At 35.3% G+C, this 15,778-nt stretch overlaps 2 protein-coding genes across 4 annotated transcripts in view; one reads left to right on the top strand and one right to left on the bottom strand.

Moving 5' to 3' along the window:
• The window catches only part of LOC119596341 (cysteine protease ATG4B-like), an 8,848-nt gene extending 818 nt beyond the window's left edge, over window positions 1-8,030 (top strand). For 2 of the 3 annotated variants that reach the window (XM_037945549.1, XM_037945548.1), the window contains exons 2-11: window positions 1,865-1,994; window positions 2,526-2,624; window positions 2,908-3,072; window positions 3,803-3,980; window positions 4,149-4,228; window positions 4,364-4,473; window positions 4,747-4,825; window positions 4,949-5,103; window positions 5,286-5,442; window positions 5,682-8,030. In XM_037945549.1, the coding sequence (XP_037801477.1) occupies window positions 1,865-1,994; window positions 2,526-2,624; window positions 2,908-3,072; window positions 3,803-3,980; window positions 4,149-4,228; window positions 4,364-4,473; window positions 4,747-4,825; window positions 4,949-5,103; window positions 5,286-5,442; window positions 5,682-5,746 (1,218 nt within the window). In that variant the 3' untranslated portion in view covers window positions 5,747-8,030. The remainder of the gene's footprint in view (window positions 1-1,864; window positions 1,995-2,525; window positions 2,625-2,907; window positions 3,073-3,802; window positions 3,981-4,148; window positions 4,229-4,363; window positions 4,474-4,746; window positions 4,826-4,948; window positions 5,104-5,285; window positions 5,443-5,681) is intronic. The other variant, XM_037945550.1, reaches the window with a different exon arrangement.
• Window positions 8,031-8,472: 442 nt separating this feature from the next.
• LOC119596338 (DNA-directed RNA polymerase III subunit RPC2-like) lies at window positions 8,473-14,497 on the bottom strand. Its single transcript, XM_037945542.1, has 7 exons — window positions 14,298-14,497; window positions 13,262-13,416; window positions 12,578-12,750; window positions 12,304-12,434; window positions 9,668-12,112; window positions 9,245-9,474; window positions 8,473-9,094 (listed from the first exon to the last, which is right to left on the bottom strand). Exons 1-7 carry the CDS (start codon window positions 14,382-14,384, stop codon window positions 8,875-8,877), a joined length of 3,441 nt encoding a protein of 1,146 aa, XP_037801470.1. The 5' UTR covers window positions 14,385-14,497; the 3' UTR covers window positions 8,473-8,874.
• Between the last annotated feature and the right edge of the window lie 1,281 nt (window positions 14,498-15,778).

Here is a 15,778-nt window from a genome sequence, read left to right as displayed (position 1 = left end):
ATTAATTTGTAGTTGGTGTCATTGACTTACTCTGTTGATATTTTTACTTTGCAAATCAGGTTTAAGAATCAGCATTTCAAGCATAAGCTCAGGGAGCCAGGGTATCCAGTGACCAAGGTATTTGGCAACCCTGGTGAGCCTTACAGTGTACTTTTTCACCCTACAAAGGATTCGCAATGCGCCACTCTGTACAAGCTAGGCATCTCCTATACCATGTTGCGCAGACCATTTTGGTATGACGACTGAGTCCACTGTTTTGACCACATTGTGGAGAATCTGTCATGTTTCCAGCTTCCAGCATCCCAGGCATTTGCTGCTAACCGATTGCCGTGTTTGCCTAGGGGTACTTTCCACTAGGCAGGGATCGTGTATCAGAATCCCCTCCCTTGCATATTGTATCTTGAGTGAAAAAAGAAAGTGTCATTCACTGTCTACCACAGGGATGAAAGATTTGGGAATTGCACCGTTCTTGGGGTAACGAAACTAGGTATGCAAGTTCATAAATACATTATCTACTTTTAATACCTTTATTCTTCTTAAGTTTAAATGAATTGAATGTTGTGTGATCCATGAAATAGGATTAGGACTTATTATATGTTAAATATCACAAAAGCCTATGTAAAAATCCGTCAGTTGCTACAGGAAGTATATTTCACGTAGGCTTCATCGTCTTTTTTCTCCCAACTCAGCTAGCATTCCAGGAGAAGATAAGATTTCAGTGGACCTCTGTCAGATAAGGCAGAACAGAATCCATTTTAGAAGAGAAATTTATCAGTTATAGTATTCTAATATCATGATTGTTTGTTACATAAAAAGAAGAAGAAGAAGAAGAAGAAAAAAAATATATAATGATATACCCCGTGAGAGAGTTACTAATTAGGTACTAATTGAAAGTCTATGTTAAAAGGTATCTAGGGTCAAAGTGTAAATTACTTCCAAGTGAAAAAAAAAAGTAAAACTGTTTAATAAGGAATCACTATTCAGTAATGCAGCAGAACATGGACAGAAGGGAAGTTACTTCACTGCCATTTATCAGGAAATTGAAGGAAAATTTTCAGAGAATCTGAACAAAGAAAATAATTAAGGAGTGTTCATTATTAGTATGTAGAGTTAAGAATGTACTTCTGGAAAGGTTAAAGAATGAAATCTTCCTTCAAAATCAGAAAGGAATGGTAGTTTATGTTTGATAGAGTGGGATCTGTATGCAGTGGGAAGTATTGTGCAAATTGAGATGTATTTATTTAACCCATCAAGATTATAAAAGACATTACTGAATCTTTCTCCTATTATAGAACTCCAAGATGAGATCAGGTATGTTCTAACTGCAGATGACTGTGTTATTGTTTACTGTGCATTGCTTTGACAAATAGGAGAGCTGATTGTGTGAATGACTTACAGAGCTACCACAAGACGTTCCACTAAAACTGCATTTTCTTCAAGATGCAGTACTTTGGTTGAAAATAAGCTTTTTCATGCAGTATGCAATTGTGAAATTAATTTGTTGTTTTTCAGTGAATATGTAAAAGGTCAGGGCAGAAATAGGATAATAGGGGTTACATGTATTAGATTTTTTTTTTCTTTTTTTACTATTCTCACCTTTTGAAAGAATCTATGTTTTGAATAGAATATCTTTTTATAGGTTACAAGGAAGACACTTGATTACAGAGCTGAAAGTGCTAATTCTGTTTCCAGACCTCTGTCTGTTAAGTAACCGCTGATGGAAAAGATAAATGAACGTCTTTCTATATGCCTATCTTTTTATCTATCTCTGTATGTAGATACTTACACACTTAAAACATTCACCAGTGAGGGTTCTTAGGTGAGCAGAGTTAGAATGATGTTCCCTATATCTCTTTTTTTGTAGATGATGATTGGCAGATGGTCCCTTAAACTACCATATCGCTGGCGCAGATACCTGCTCTTGGTGTTACACATCTTCGATCCTTACCTTTGTATTGTTTTTGGGTGGCTTCATAATCTTTCTAAGATGATAGGTATGTCAACAGAAAAAAGTAAAAGAGAAATAAACGTTATTACTCTTCTATATAAGTGTACTGTAAAGATGTTGTGCACAAAATCCCTTGCTTTGTAAAGTGTCCAAACATGTAGGTTGTTGAACTTTGATGGGCATGTTTGTACTGTATATATCTTGGATCAGGTTTCTGTAAGAAGTTTATCCCTCAAATGGTTTTATTTACTTATGACTTTTATGTATTTATTTATTGTTTATTATTTTTATGACTTTTGACATTTGTTATTGCAGTGTTTTTATACTTAGTGATGTGTATTTTTTATAATCTGTGAAGACATAGGTTTTCAAAATGTGTTCCTTTTTTTACTAGACTAAAGCTTGGAAGCTTCTGTTTTTGATAGACGTTAATTGTTTATCATTGTTTGATGTTCTTACCTTGACAGATGCTGTATTGCTTTTGAAATACTTTATTCAACAAAGATTACCTGTACTTAATGGTTATTGACTTTCATTTCTTAAGTTTGTTGTTTACAGAAATCTTGCTTGATTTCAGCTTGTATGACATATGAAGGTGCTCTTAGTGAGCCGGAGGATTTCCCAAAGACCGAGGAGCCAGTCTGGTTGTTAGGCAAGGAGTACTCTACTCAGACAGGTGTGTATTACATTCTCAGAGCTTAGCTGCTGCTCTAAGCTTTTTGTAATTTTATTACTTGAAGCTTTTAGTAAGAAGAGAAGTCCCATAGGTACGATAGTGGCAGATGCATGCTCACATGTCATTGGAAAATTGCTTTACAACATGATAGCGTGTCAGTTTCTTTACTTTACCCTTTTCAGTCTGAAATAAGCTTAGTTCGATATTTAAAGAAAGAAATATTTTTAGACTTTTTTGTTTTTATTTTTTTTCCTGTAATATATTTATTTATCTTCCATTTCAGATCTGGCAGCTCTGCGGAGCGATGTGCAGTCTCGGCTATGGATGACTTATCGACGGAACTTTGCTCAAATTGGAGATTCAAACTTCACCTCTGACAAGGGTTGGGGCTGCATGCTGCGCTGCGGACAGATGGTGCTGGCGGAGGCCTTGATCCGGAGGCATTTAGGTATCTTCTTTGTCCCTTGAGCTTCTTGCTGTCTCTCTCTCTTCTCTTATTCTTCCTTTCTGTTTGTGGCTTTTAAGTTTTGTTTCTCTACATTTTTCTTTCATCAAGTTCTATCCATTCTTCTCCTTTCTCTCTCTTTTTTATGCTTCTTTCTTTTCCAGTATATTTTCTTTCTATTCTCTCATTTTTCTTGTGGGATTTCTTTCCATCTCATTTTTTTTTTCTTTGTTGGTTTTGGTGAATATTGCTTTGTCTTATTTTTTAGTACTATTTCTGTCTGAATCAAAATGAAAAATGATACATAGTACATCAAGGACTTGATGTTTATTGGATAAAAGTATATTTCCTATGCACTGATAATAGATGGGATTATATTACTAATTGTACATTGCAATAATTACTGTCATTATCAGTGATCCAATAAATTCAGACAAATGCAATTATGAAGAAGATTGATAATTAGTGGTGAGGGTTCCAATGAAAAGGATTAAATCAAGAGGCAAGGAGGAATTGTGTTTTGTGGTGATGATAAAATAGTTATTCACACCCATTTATATCTATTTCAAAAACTGTCACCATGAACCCTTTTCATGTAATTAGTAATTGTGAAGTAAGTGATAATTATGATACTGATATATGTCCTGATTTAATTGCTGTGCCTACTGCCATAGATTCCATGAATTGTTATTGTTAATGTATTTATTGTTGTGTCTTGATATTCATTTGAAAGGGAGAGACTGGACCTGGGAGTCATCCACCAGTGATGAGACCTACCTCAGGATACTGAGTTTGTTTGAAGACCACAAGTGTGCCACCTTCTCTCTCCACATCATGTCACAGCTGGGGGTGGATGAAGGCAAGCCGATCGGGGAGTGGTATGGCCCCAACACAGTTGCACAAGTCATCCGGTGAGGGCTTTACTCAATGAATCAGTCTTGTTTAAATATATGTGCCCGTGTTATTAATGTTTACTTTGTTGGATAGTTTTTCTTGAGGGTAATGGCGTTGTCAAGGTTGATTAGCATCTTGGAAATGATATTTAGAAGAATTAACTAATTTAGTTTTTTTCTTGTCAGAAAACTGGTAATATTTGATGAATGGAATAACTTCAGTGTTAATGTTGCCCTGGACAACATTGTCATCATGGATGAAATCAGTAAGTTGTAATCTTTTTGCTTATTAGAAGTATAAAAACATCAGTATTATCACAAAATCAAATAATATTGTGGTTATAGAAATGGGGATGGATTTCAAGTGAATGCTTTTTGACATTTTGCCAAAATGCACACAGAGTGCAGCTGTCAGGTTGAAGGTGAGAGAGGATGGCGGCCACTGCTCCTTTTCATTCCACTTCGACTAGGACTCTCTGAGATGAATCCTGTGTATTACTCAGGCATTAAGGTACAGAGATTTAGAGATATGACAGCATGTTCACTATTGTGCTCATCTTATTTTGGAGAATTACTTTTTTGTATTGGATACTGTCTGTGTACAGTGTCATAAGAACTTAATGTAAATATGTTTAATATTTTTCATTTAAATTAGCTTAAAACTCATTACTTCTTGGTCTGCAAAAGCAAAGATGGCAAATGATCAAACATATGTAATATCATTAGTAATATCATTAGGTAATTTCTGAACTATATTTATATGATTATTTTTTTGTTTTAACAGAAATGCTTTAAGATGCCCCAGTCTTTAGGTCTCATAGGTGGAAAGCCCAATCATGCTTCCTACTTTGTGGGCTTTGTTGGTGAGTTAGATTAATTGTGTAATGAATTTTAACAAATAACAATGTAAAATATAATGTTCTGAACTCATTTGTGACCTCTAGATAACCTTATAGAAATGATTCATTGATTGTTTTTGTTTTCAGGTGATGAGGTAGTGTACCTAGATCCCCACACAACCCAAGAAGCTGGTAGTGTGGCCAAGAAGGCAACAGAAACAGAAGTGGAAACAGACAAGTCTTACCACTGCATGTACGCACAGCGAATGCCCTTTGAACATCTAGATCCATCTTTGGCATTGGTAATTTTTTACCTTAAGTCATTGTGATTGTCATTTTATCTCAGTGTTTTTTTAAGATGAATACTTGGGTATTGCTTTCCTGTGTAAACATACCCTAAGAAAAAGAAAAAAATAATGTAAGTAATGATAACATTGAAGTAAGATGAAAATGTCAGATGACCACCGCACCCCATTTCTTTCAGTGTTTCTACTGTGGCACAGAGAAAGAATATGATGACTTGTGTAACCGAATGCGCCAAGAACTTATAGACGCTGAAAAGACGCCTCTATTTGAACTTGTACCTACGCGACCGGACTACATGAAGGATGACAGTTCCTTAGAAGGAGCTTCAGGAAGATGTAAGTCATGACATTCATACTCATGTATCCTGTGGTCAGGGGATTTATTTTACACTGAAAGGCATATACAGAATCTTATCTACAAGAGAACTAAGAATGGATCATTCTCAATATATTTTATTTTTCAGAGCTCTAGGTGTAGAAGAGTGACTGTTACTAATAAAGAAAGCAAGACTTATTCTCAGAACACAAAATCAAAGATTAAATCCTTTGCTCATATGAATTTCCATTTTTCACAGGTATGGAGCTAGAGGATCACCATTTAGAATCAGAGGATGATGAAGAATTTGAAGTCTTGCAGTAAGGATCCAGACTGAGGGTCAAATTCAGTCAAATGATCTCTGTAGTATTTTCAGTGGTTATCACTTTCTGTGAGGATGTTTGAGATTTAAAGGTTATGTACATTGCTCTTGATTGAAAAATGGTATAAGTAGACATGTGGCATGTTTGTTACTGATTCCCCTAATCATTATGCCTGACGTTTTCAGTTGGAATTTCTTACTATATTTGGAGTATGGATGCCCATGTACACTTACATGTTCATAAAAACAAGCATTCCTCTCACTATGTACACATGCACTCACATCACATCACTCCACACTTACATTCACACCTATGTACTCTTTTTTTTAGGTATTTTTTCTTCTCTAGTTATCTCATGAATGAACATTACTATGATTTTTTTGTATTATTTTTTTAATGTGCTTAATATTTAATATTTGTACATGTATTCAGTATTGAATTTAGATGAGATTGATTTATAAACTTTGTTATGTGGTTGACTGTAATGGTTTCATTAGGACTCCAGACTACAACTGTACAGTCTTGAATCTTGTTTACAGTTTGAAATTCCAGCTCACTTTGATTATTCCACAGTATTGCATTCTATATAGAGAGATGGTGGTATTTTTTAATGATTTCTGGTATGCATTCAAACCCTCTGTTGAATATAGGTGGCAGGTATTTTTGGTAAGGAATTGCCTTGGCACACTTACAGTTACAACTTACTTGCTCAGCATACATTGAGAGAATTGTAAAAGCAATCCCAAATGTTCTTTAATGTTTTGAAGAGAACAACTCAGGTTAATAGCAGCTTTGATGATCAAAAGCGCCAGATGTGTTTGTATGTGTGTATTAATACTTATGAAAAGAGATGTAACAGAGGTATGATTTGAGAGACACATCATTTTAAATTCCAAAGCAATTTGATTTGAACATTCAGTAAAGAAATTAAGTCATACGAAAATTACCTGTTTTTTCTTATAGGGAACAAATTCTGCATGTGGAAGGACAAGTAATTGTAAACACGTTAAGTTTATACAATGGTAAATTACTATTATGAGTTTCAGATGACTATTTTGCCTCTTCGAATATATAAAATAAAGTTAAATATTAAGAAATTATAAACAGTTGGAATGAAAATTAAGATTCCAGCAAAGTCAAGTAAAAGTTATTGTAGAAGTAAGATAAATCCAAAAATTATATATAATTAAATAAGGAGATATTTGTTTGTGTCAGACTGAAGCTTCATATTTTGTTGTGTATTTCTGAATTTGATATTAAAATTAAGGGCATTCCAGACGTTTCCCTGAAATGTTGGACAGAATGGTGCCAGTTCTGAAGGACAAACTGGTTTCCAAGACTACAGACCATTAAATATATATTTTTGAAGTAATGGTGTTCGGGATGTCTGTTGGTATTTAATTAGGCTTTTTTTTGTTTGTCAGTATTGTGAGGATTAAATATTGTTTCTTATTACATTATTTTTCATTTACTTTTAATTGTGAGATATTTACAAAATTCATCAAGATACGAATTTAATGGTAATCTGTACCTCTATTTTTTCATCATTGGTGTGATTTACTCGTCTGCACATGGATTAGCTTTTATGCATGAAGAAAACTGATATTGATGGTAATAGCAATATCTTTTTCTGTATTGTGGATGTGTTTCACTCCAAATACCTGGCTTGAAACTTAGGACTTAAAAAAACCTTATTTACTTTAAATGTCATTGAAGGAAATGTTTGTAGCAACTGTGTGTGGTAAAGTGTGTTCAGTATGAACATAGTGAATGTTATTGTCAGTTTTCCTCATTGAACTGTCAGCTATAATGTTACTGTAATTCAGACTACAACCAGATGCACAGTTTCATTTGTATTTTCAGACTTCGCTTCTTGTTGCAGATTACTGTTAAGCAGAATATGTAAATATTTTTGTATATATGATTTGGAAAGAAATACTAGAATATTTGTTGATCTGTTTACATTTATAAATGTATCAGTAGCTGGAGTTAATTAGGCATATATTTATGTATTTGAAATCTTATCCAACAGAGAGAGAGAGAGAGAGAGGTTGCCTTGAAAGAAAAAAGAATGGCTTTACTTTTAGAGTTGAATCATTTTTTTCCTTCCTTTTTTATTTTGAAAGAAACATACATCACATACCTAATAAACATCTTAAAAATGTAAAGAAAACCTCTTGCAACATGGAACTTTGATGGATGTGATTAAGAGATATAGTAAATATTATTTTCTAGTTACATGATGGTTTACCTTGCCATGGCTTGTAATAAAGAATTTCATTTTGTTCCATTTTTAATTTCCCAACAACACTGTGTTCATGCATATTTATGTGTATGTGCAGTCTTATGCTTGAAAATTGCTATATTGAAAATAATAATTAATTAACAATTGCTACTATTGTTAGCAATAGAAACTATTCCTGGAATAATAAAAAAAAAAAAAGAATCTAGTGGCAACGTTTGAATTTACTTGTAAAGTATTCTGCATAAATAAAAAATTTGAATGTATAATGAACTGCATATATTTTGGAAAAAGGAAACTGATCTGTATATTCATTAGGTAAATAAAAAAATAGAACATCTTAATTACATAAAAAAATATTTTCATATTCTATGCAAGAATATTTTCCTTTACAGTTGAAAAATTTATTACAATTTCACAAAATAGCTATTCCTGGAGAATGCAATAAGGTAAATCACACACATGTTCAAAGAAAACCAAAAATATATAATTTTTGGAAATCCATTTATTAGAAATAAAAACATTTGATTAACAAAACATTTTCCACAATTTGCCTTACAGGGACAATGATGACTGGCAAACTTAGTAAAACAAATAAGAATGCATTGTACCTGTAACCAAAATTAAATTGCAATAATTTCAAAGGTTAAAGTCTGCAATTCAATCCTTTGCATCCAGTAGGACCACATACGGATACTAGGGAGAGCCTCTCAGTCTTCTGCCTGTCATATTATGGTGGATTTTTCATATTTGCTTCTAAAGAATGAAATTCCTAATAAATTATGGCAAATGGCTGATATAAATGTGAAAAGAAATATAGAAACCCAGACTTTCAAGTGTGTGGATATAAAAGGTTGAAGAGCATAAACATGAATTACATATAACCTTTAACTACAATAATTCTGCAAGCGCAACCTAGGTACAATATTCATACTCTGCAGTTCCTGGAACAAAAGTTTACATGCATAAGGAATCCGTATTGATGACACGTTAGCTGATGACCGGCAGTAGTGACACCACCCAGAGTAACCCAACAGGCCACAGGAGTTGCAAACATCGACGTCAAATGCATCCGAGGAGATCATGAGACGTTCTAGCAACAACATACTGTTCAAAAACAAAGATAAAGTTAGTACAAATTACGTGCAATAACAATAATAAAATGGAAAAAAATCTTGTGAGGATATTCAACCTAACTACCTGAATTATACTTCACAGTTATTCATTCTACTAGGATCTCTTCCATAATAAACTTACCTTGCCCCGTGACCAATTAGGCAATCACGCTCCATCTCTCCAAGCCTGAGACCACCATCACGTGCACGCCCCTCTGTTGGCTGTCGAGTCAAGACAGCTCTGGGACCACGAGATCGGGCATGCATCTTGTCCATAACCATATGCTTCAACTTTTGGTAGTATACTGGTCCAAAGAAGATGTAACCTTTTAATGCCTCACCGGTTGTACCACTGTATAGCATGTCTTTGCCCTGAAAATATAGCTATTATCAGTACAGACTCAAGTATACCTTTGTCCTTGATATAAAATTTGCTAAACTAGTTCTCTTTAAAGGATAATCAAAGTTAGCTATCAACTATACATATTCAGAGATTAGTCAAATTTCCTGAAAATCAATAAAAAGAAACTAAAAAAATATATGCTCTACCCAGTAAGACTCCTACCTGATAATTAAACCCATGCTTGACTAGATCCTCCATGATATCCTTGACTGATGTACCACCAAAAGCAGTACCATAATTGAACTTTCCTTCCAGAGCAGCTGCTTTACTACCTAGAAGTTCCATGAGCTTTCCAACTGTCATACGAGAAGGGAAACCATGAGGGTTCATGATCATGTCTGGGTACATCCCATGGTCTGAGAAGGGAAGGTTTTCTTGTTGCACAATCAGACCTGTCACACCTTTCTGGCCGTGGCGAGAGGAGAACTTGTCACCTATCTCTGGTCTTCGTGTCTGTCTCAAAAGGATCTTGATCAAATTGAATTCGTCTGGATCTGATGACAGCATCACTTTCTCGACATAAATACTTCCTGGCCCCTTATGTACTACTGGTGTGTCCCGGAATTCAACCTGCCTCTGTGCTTGTCCATCAGTATATGAAAGTTGTGTCACTGTTGGCATTTGCTTATTAATCAACACCTGTCTTGGAAGAACTGGTGTACCAACTGCTGCTAGTCCATCACTATCTAGGGTTTCATGTTTCCATATTGGCTTTTGTTTCCCTCCTTCTAAAACCTGCATAAGTGGGCCTTGAACTTTATCTGATGTCTGATTGGCATAGCGTTTCACTGAACATTTGGCATTTCTGTAAACAATACACCGTCCGTAGCCTCTATCAAGGGATGCCTTATTTATAATGATGGCATCTTCAATATCATATCCTGAATAACTCATAACTGCTACCATAGCATTATGTCCAGCAGGGAGATGTTCAAAGTTGATAAGTTCAATAGTTCTTGTTTTAACAAGAGGTTTATGAGGATACACTAAATTATACAGTAAGGTATCAATTCTGTTCCTCTGATTATAGCCTATAGTTCCCATAGCCTGCTTACCCATAGCACATTGGTAAGTATTACGAGGACTCTGGTTATGATGTGGATATGGAATCAATCCAGCACAGACACCCAAGATTGTGAAAGGTTCAATTTCCATGTGTGATGTTTTTGGACTGATTTCATGTTCATACATGGCAATACTGGAGTCATTTTCTTCATTCACATCCAAATACTCCACCAAACCTTCATGCAAAAAGTCATCAAAGGTCATTAAACCTCGAGCTAGTCTTTCTATATGGTGTTCAGTCACAGCCGGTCGACAGTTCTCAACAATCATGTATGGACGACAGAGCCGGCCTCCATCAGAGCTGATGTAAACACATCGATGCTTATTGTGAGGGTATATAGAAACAAAACCGCTGATGACGTTATTCCTTCTCATGGCCCGGAACACACGAACCACTCTCCGGCGATCCCTCGTAACACCTATGATGTTACCATTGAGGAAAACTAAAAAGACATCTCTGTTCGACAGTTCTTCTCCAGTCAGAAGATTGATGTCTTCCACGCCACAGTTGAATGCCAGTTCTATAATTGGTTCTGGATCTACTTCTGTGGTAATGTGGGTCATTAGAGCTAGATTCTTCACAAGACCACAAGACTCTCCTTCTGGTGTGTCGGAGGGGCACACCATTCCCCACTGGGAAGGTTGAAGGGATCTGGGCCCACTCACTTTCCTTGTCTTTTCGAACTGGGAATTCACTCTGGTCATCATACCCAAAGCTGATATGTAAGAAAGCCTTGCCAGCACTTGTGTGACTCCTTGCCTCTCCATCTTAAACCTCTTGATGGTCCAGTTCCCTGTTGAGATGGCAACTTCCAATCCATTGGTTATAGCGTCTTGGCTAGATTGCATGTATTGTACAGCATCAAACTGAGACACTTTGCCTTTTTTGCCAAGAATAATATCAGACTTCTTTTTCAAGTCAGAATTGAACTTTTTGAATAAATCTTCAAAAAGAAGGGAGATCAGGGACCCTGCAAGCTCCAGCCTCTTGTTTCCATAGTAATCTCGATCATCAACAATCCTAGTGTCACCCTGGGCCTCAATCACTCTCCGTACCATTAGAGCCAGATAGATGGACTTCATCTTAAAATTAAACTTTTCAACAGGCACATGAGCCAGAATAGTTGTAGCTAACAAATCTCTTGCTTCATCTACTGGGGTCTTTTTGGGGCCACGGTCGAAGAACCTTTTCTGTCGTACTTTGCCACCAATATACTTCAGTGCCTGTGTTTGCGTATACACATTCAGTCTCGCACATTCCTCCAGAGATGCTGCAAAAGATGTCATGATTCTGTCTTCTGTTCCTATCATCTGCACAATCTCCTGGTCACTAGTTACTCCCATGGCTTTGAAAACAATGCCGACAGCAACGTCATCTGTTAGGGTGTTATGCTTGATGTAATATTTTCCATTCTTTATTGTCACATTGGTGCGAGATTTCTTCTCATGGGTGGATGATGTCACCTGGCATGTTAGCCCTCCTTTCTTGTCCTCTTCAACAATCATACGATTTTTGGAAAGCTGTTCCTGGATGAGAATAACCTATGGAAAAAAAATATATTTATAAACAAAAAGACTTCAGTAAATTAATTGAATCTTTGAATGTAATGATTTAAGTATAATATATAAAGAAAGAAAGAAAGGATAGAAAGACAGAAAGAAAGAAAAGAGTATAGTAAAAAAGATGGTCATATCTCAAGGCTCTTTCACACAGTAGATTCTGAACTGCTTACTTTCTCCTGTCCTTTGATTATGAAATATCCACCAGGATCATGTGGGCACTCATTATATTTTGCAAGCTCTGCATGTGTTCTGCACTGTGACAACACACAGTTTGATGATCGCAACATGATTGGCATTCGACCTGGAAAATACATTCTCATTCCAAAATTGGCTTCTACACATATTTCCTTTCATACTTTGTTTTCATAAAATGTGATTCAGATCCATCAAAACTATATCTAAACACAGAAAGAGGAGTGAACCTCTGAATTTACCAAAACTTACCAATGGGAATATCTCGTCTAAAGATTCTGTGGTCTCCTCTCATGTATTCCACATCGACCATGATTGGAGCTGAATATGTAATGTCACGGAGTCTACACTCATGAGGTGCTGTCTCACTTACAATATTCATTCCTTCTTCAATGTTTGGCTTTCCAACACGTACATCCATATACCTAAAGATAAAATCAACTTTATCATTACATCACAGTGAACTTAACTATTATACATTGGGGTAGAAGTTTGTTAAGATTATAGTATTCAATATACAAAGTTTTTTGGTAGAAGTTTGTTAAGATTATAGTATTCAATATACAAAGTTTTTTGGTAGAAGTTTGTTAAGATTATAGTATTCAATATAGAAAGTTTTTGCAATACAGTATATTTCATAATTCAGAGTAAAAAAAAATTAAGCAAATCATCAACCTTTAATATTATATTATTATTGTTATCATCATCATCAGACTTGATTTGAGATAAAATATTATCATTATTATTATTAGTAGTAGTAGTATTATCATTAACAGATTTCATTTGAGATAAAAGAAATCTTTTCCAAACCATACTTTCTCGTATTTTTATCTTAAAGAGTAATAACTGAAAAGTAAATTGAAAAATCTAGATATTTCAAAGATATCTGCCACTATATCCATCTATATACATAAACAAAAATCAATGAAAACATACTTAACATAGAACAAAGGATCAACATCGCTTGTGACTTTGCTGTTGGCCTTGACGATGTTCTTGATATCCACATTAATGAAGTAGTTAAAGGAATCTATGTGCTGTTTGACCAGTCCCTTGACACGAAGAAATGCCGGGACCAATTTCCATTTATCCTGAAGAAAAATCACATAACATCATTTCAAGTTTTTGTTTCATAAAAAAACAACACAACCACAGAAGCAAGATAAAAGACTTATATGTATTTGAATATAAACAAGATTATGATAAAATAAAAATTAAAATAGAAAAACAAAGTGATTAAGAAAACAGAAATATACCAATTATTGCTGATTACTAAATCTGGAGAAAATGAAAAACTGACTGCAATTTCAGCAGGGCAAATCTAACAGGAAACTAAATTGTTTTAATCCTCTCATGCACTTAACACGAGTGTCTGAGGTGCATATTTTGGGTCCTGTGGCATGAATGCCATAGTATTACACTTGAATAATTACCTCCAAAAATTAAGCTTTTACCCAAACTTCCTTATATTTCAACTGGTACTGGGGGCTACACCACTCTGGCTATTCATTACGTTGTCAATTAGCAATTCCTTGTGAGTCTTGGCCTCTGCATACAACTCAGAGGCCAAGATGATCACTTGACACTCTCGTCTTAGACTCTGATTGTCAGCCACAAATCAAAGGTCACAGCGAGTTTAAGCATATAACAGAGTCAGTATAACCATGACATAAAGGCTTTACTTTGAACGCCACTGCATGTTTCATTTAATATATTCTTACATTTAATATATACTGCCAATCTTTCAAGAACATGAAAAGAATGCTAAAGTAACTAACACCGTATCTGTAATTTTACTGTATTTCACAAATCCCTCTATACTCCTATTACTGCACTATAACCATGCCAAAAGAGAGCCAATTACACTAAAGACAGCCGACGAAACCAGACCTTCAAAAGACGCAAAAACTGAAACTACTAATGGCGCAAGTGCACCCTGAACTCTTCCACTTCCTCCACGAAACAAACCCACCTCAACGCTTTTGACAGGCTCCCCGAGCGTATTGGGGTCCAAGTCCGCCCATTCTGGCACCAGGCTCCCTATCACCGTCTCCCCCATGTTGCTAAATTAACAGCAAAAACTATAACCCGACCAACGTTGCTTCATCCCAGTGTTATGTTGGTCCCCATGTGAGCTCCGCGGCGCCGCCGGCCGTGTTGTCCCCCGCGGAACTCAGGAGCCGTGCGGGTCCGGGGCGGAAGTCAGGAAAAAAATACTATATTTTTACTATATTTACTAAAAATACTATACTTTTACTATATTTACTAAAAATACTATTTTTTATATATACTATAAGTCAGGAAAAAAATACTATATTTTTACTATATTTACTAAAAATACTATATTTTTACTATATATACTATAAGTCAGGAAAAAAAAAACTATATTCCTTCTCAATATCCAGCTCTCTAACACGCACAGCCATATACCTAAAGACAAATTCAACTTTATCATAACATAACAGTGAACTTAAACTTTCATATATGGTAGAAATTTGTTAAGATACTTTTTTACTTTTTATTTTGCAACAAAGTATATTTCGTGATTCACAGAAAAAGAAAAACAAATCATAAACCTTTATCATCATCATCATCATCATTATTATTATTATTATTATTATTATTATTATTATTATTATTATTATTATTATTATTATTATAATTATTATTATTATTACTATTATGATCATCATCATCATCATCATCATCATCATCATCATCATCATCATCATCATCATCATCATCATCATCATCATTATTATTATTATTATTATCATTATCATCATCATCATCATCATCATCATCATCATCATCATCATCATCATCATCATAATTATCATTATTATTATAATTATCATCATCATTATCATTATTATTATTATTATTATTATTATTATTATTATTATTATTATTATTATTATTATTATTATGACCAGAACACTTTTTTATTGGTATGGGGTTATTGTGACCAAATATTATTGCTACGCCAGTGGGTCTTTGTCTCTGTGCGAAACATATGTTAACATGAAGAGGATGACCTGGGCATGTGTTAACATGAAGGGACCTGGGCAAACATGACACAACTGGCTGTGAGCGGAGGAGCGGAGGAACAAGCCAGGAGACGCAGTTGGGTGCTGCTCCTGTGAAGACCTCGTGTGTGCCTTTGTGACCTGATATAAACTTTGTGTTGCCCTGTTATAAGCTGTATCGTGCAGTGTGACATGCTGGTTTCCCCCTGCATTGTGCCTATAGAAAAGTGTACGGGTAAATAACTTGTTTAAATAAAGGAAAGACTGTCATTTTGTGTTTATTTCGTGCCCTGCCTCGCCACTTGGCGTTTCCCCTCGTGGTGCTCGGTGCCTCTTGGAGCTGTTCAGTGTTCACGACCCTGTGGATAGCACGCCGTCTGCCTAGCCGGCCTTGTGTTGGTAGCAGAGAGACGAGGCGGTCGGC

This window comes from Penaeus monodon, chromosome 37 (assembly GCF_015228065.2).
Source record: "Penaeus monodon isolate SGIC_2016 chromosome 37, NSTDA_Pmon_1, whole genome shotgun sequence".
In the NCBI taxonomy this organism is placed as follows: Eukaryota; Metazoa; Arthropoda; class Malacostraca; order Decapoda; family Penaeidae; genus Penaeus; species Penaeus monodon.
Note: the sequence above shows the minus strand (reverse complement) of the source record. Positions and strands in the feature narration are given on the sequence as shown.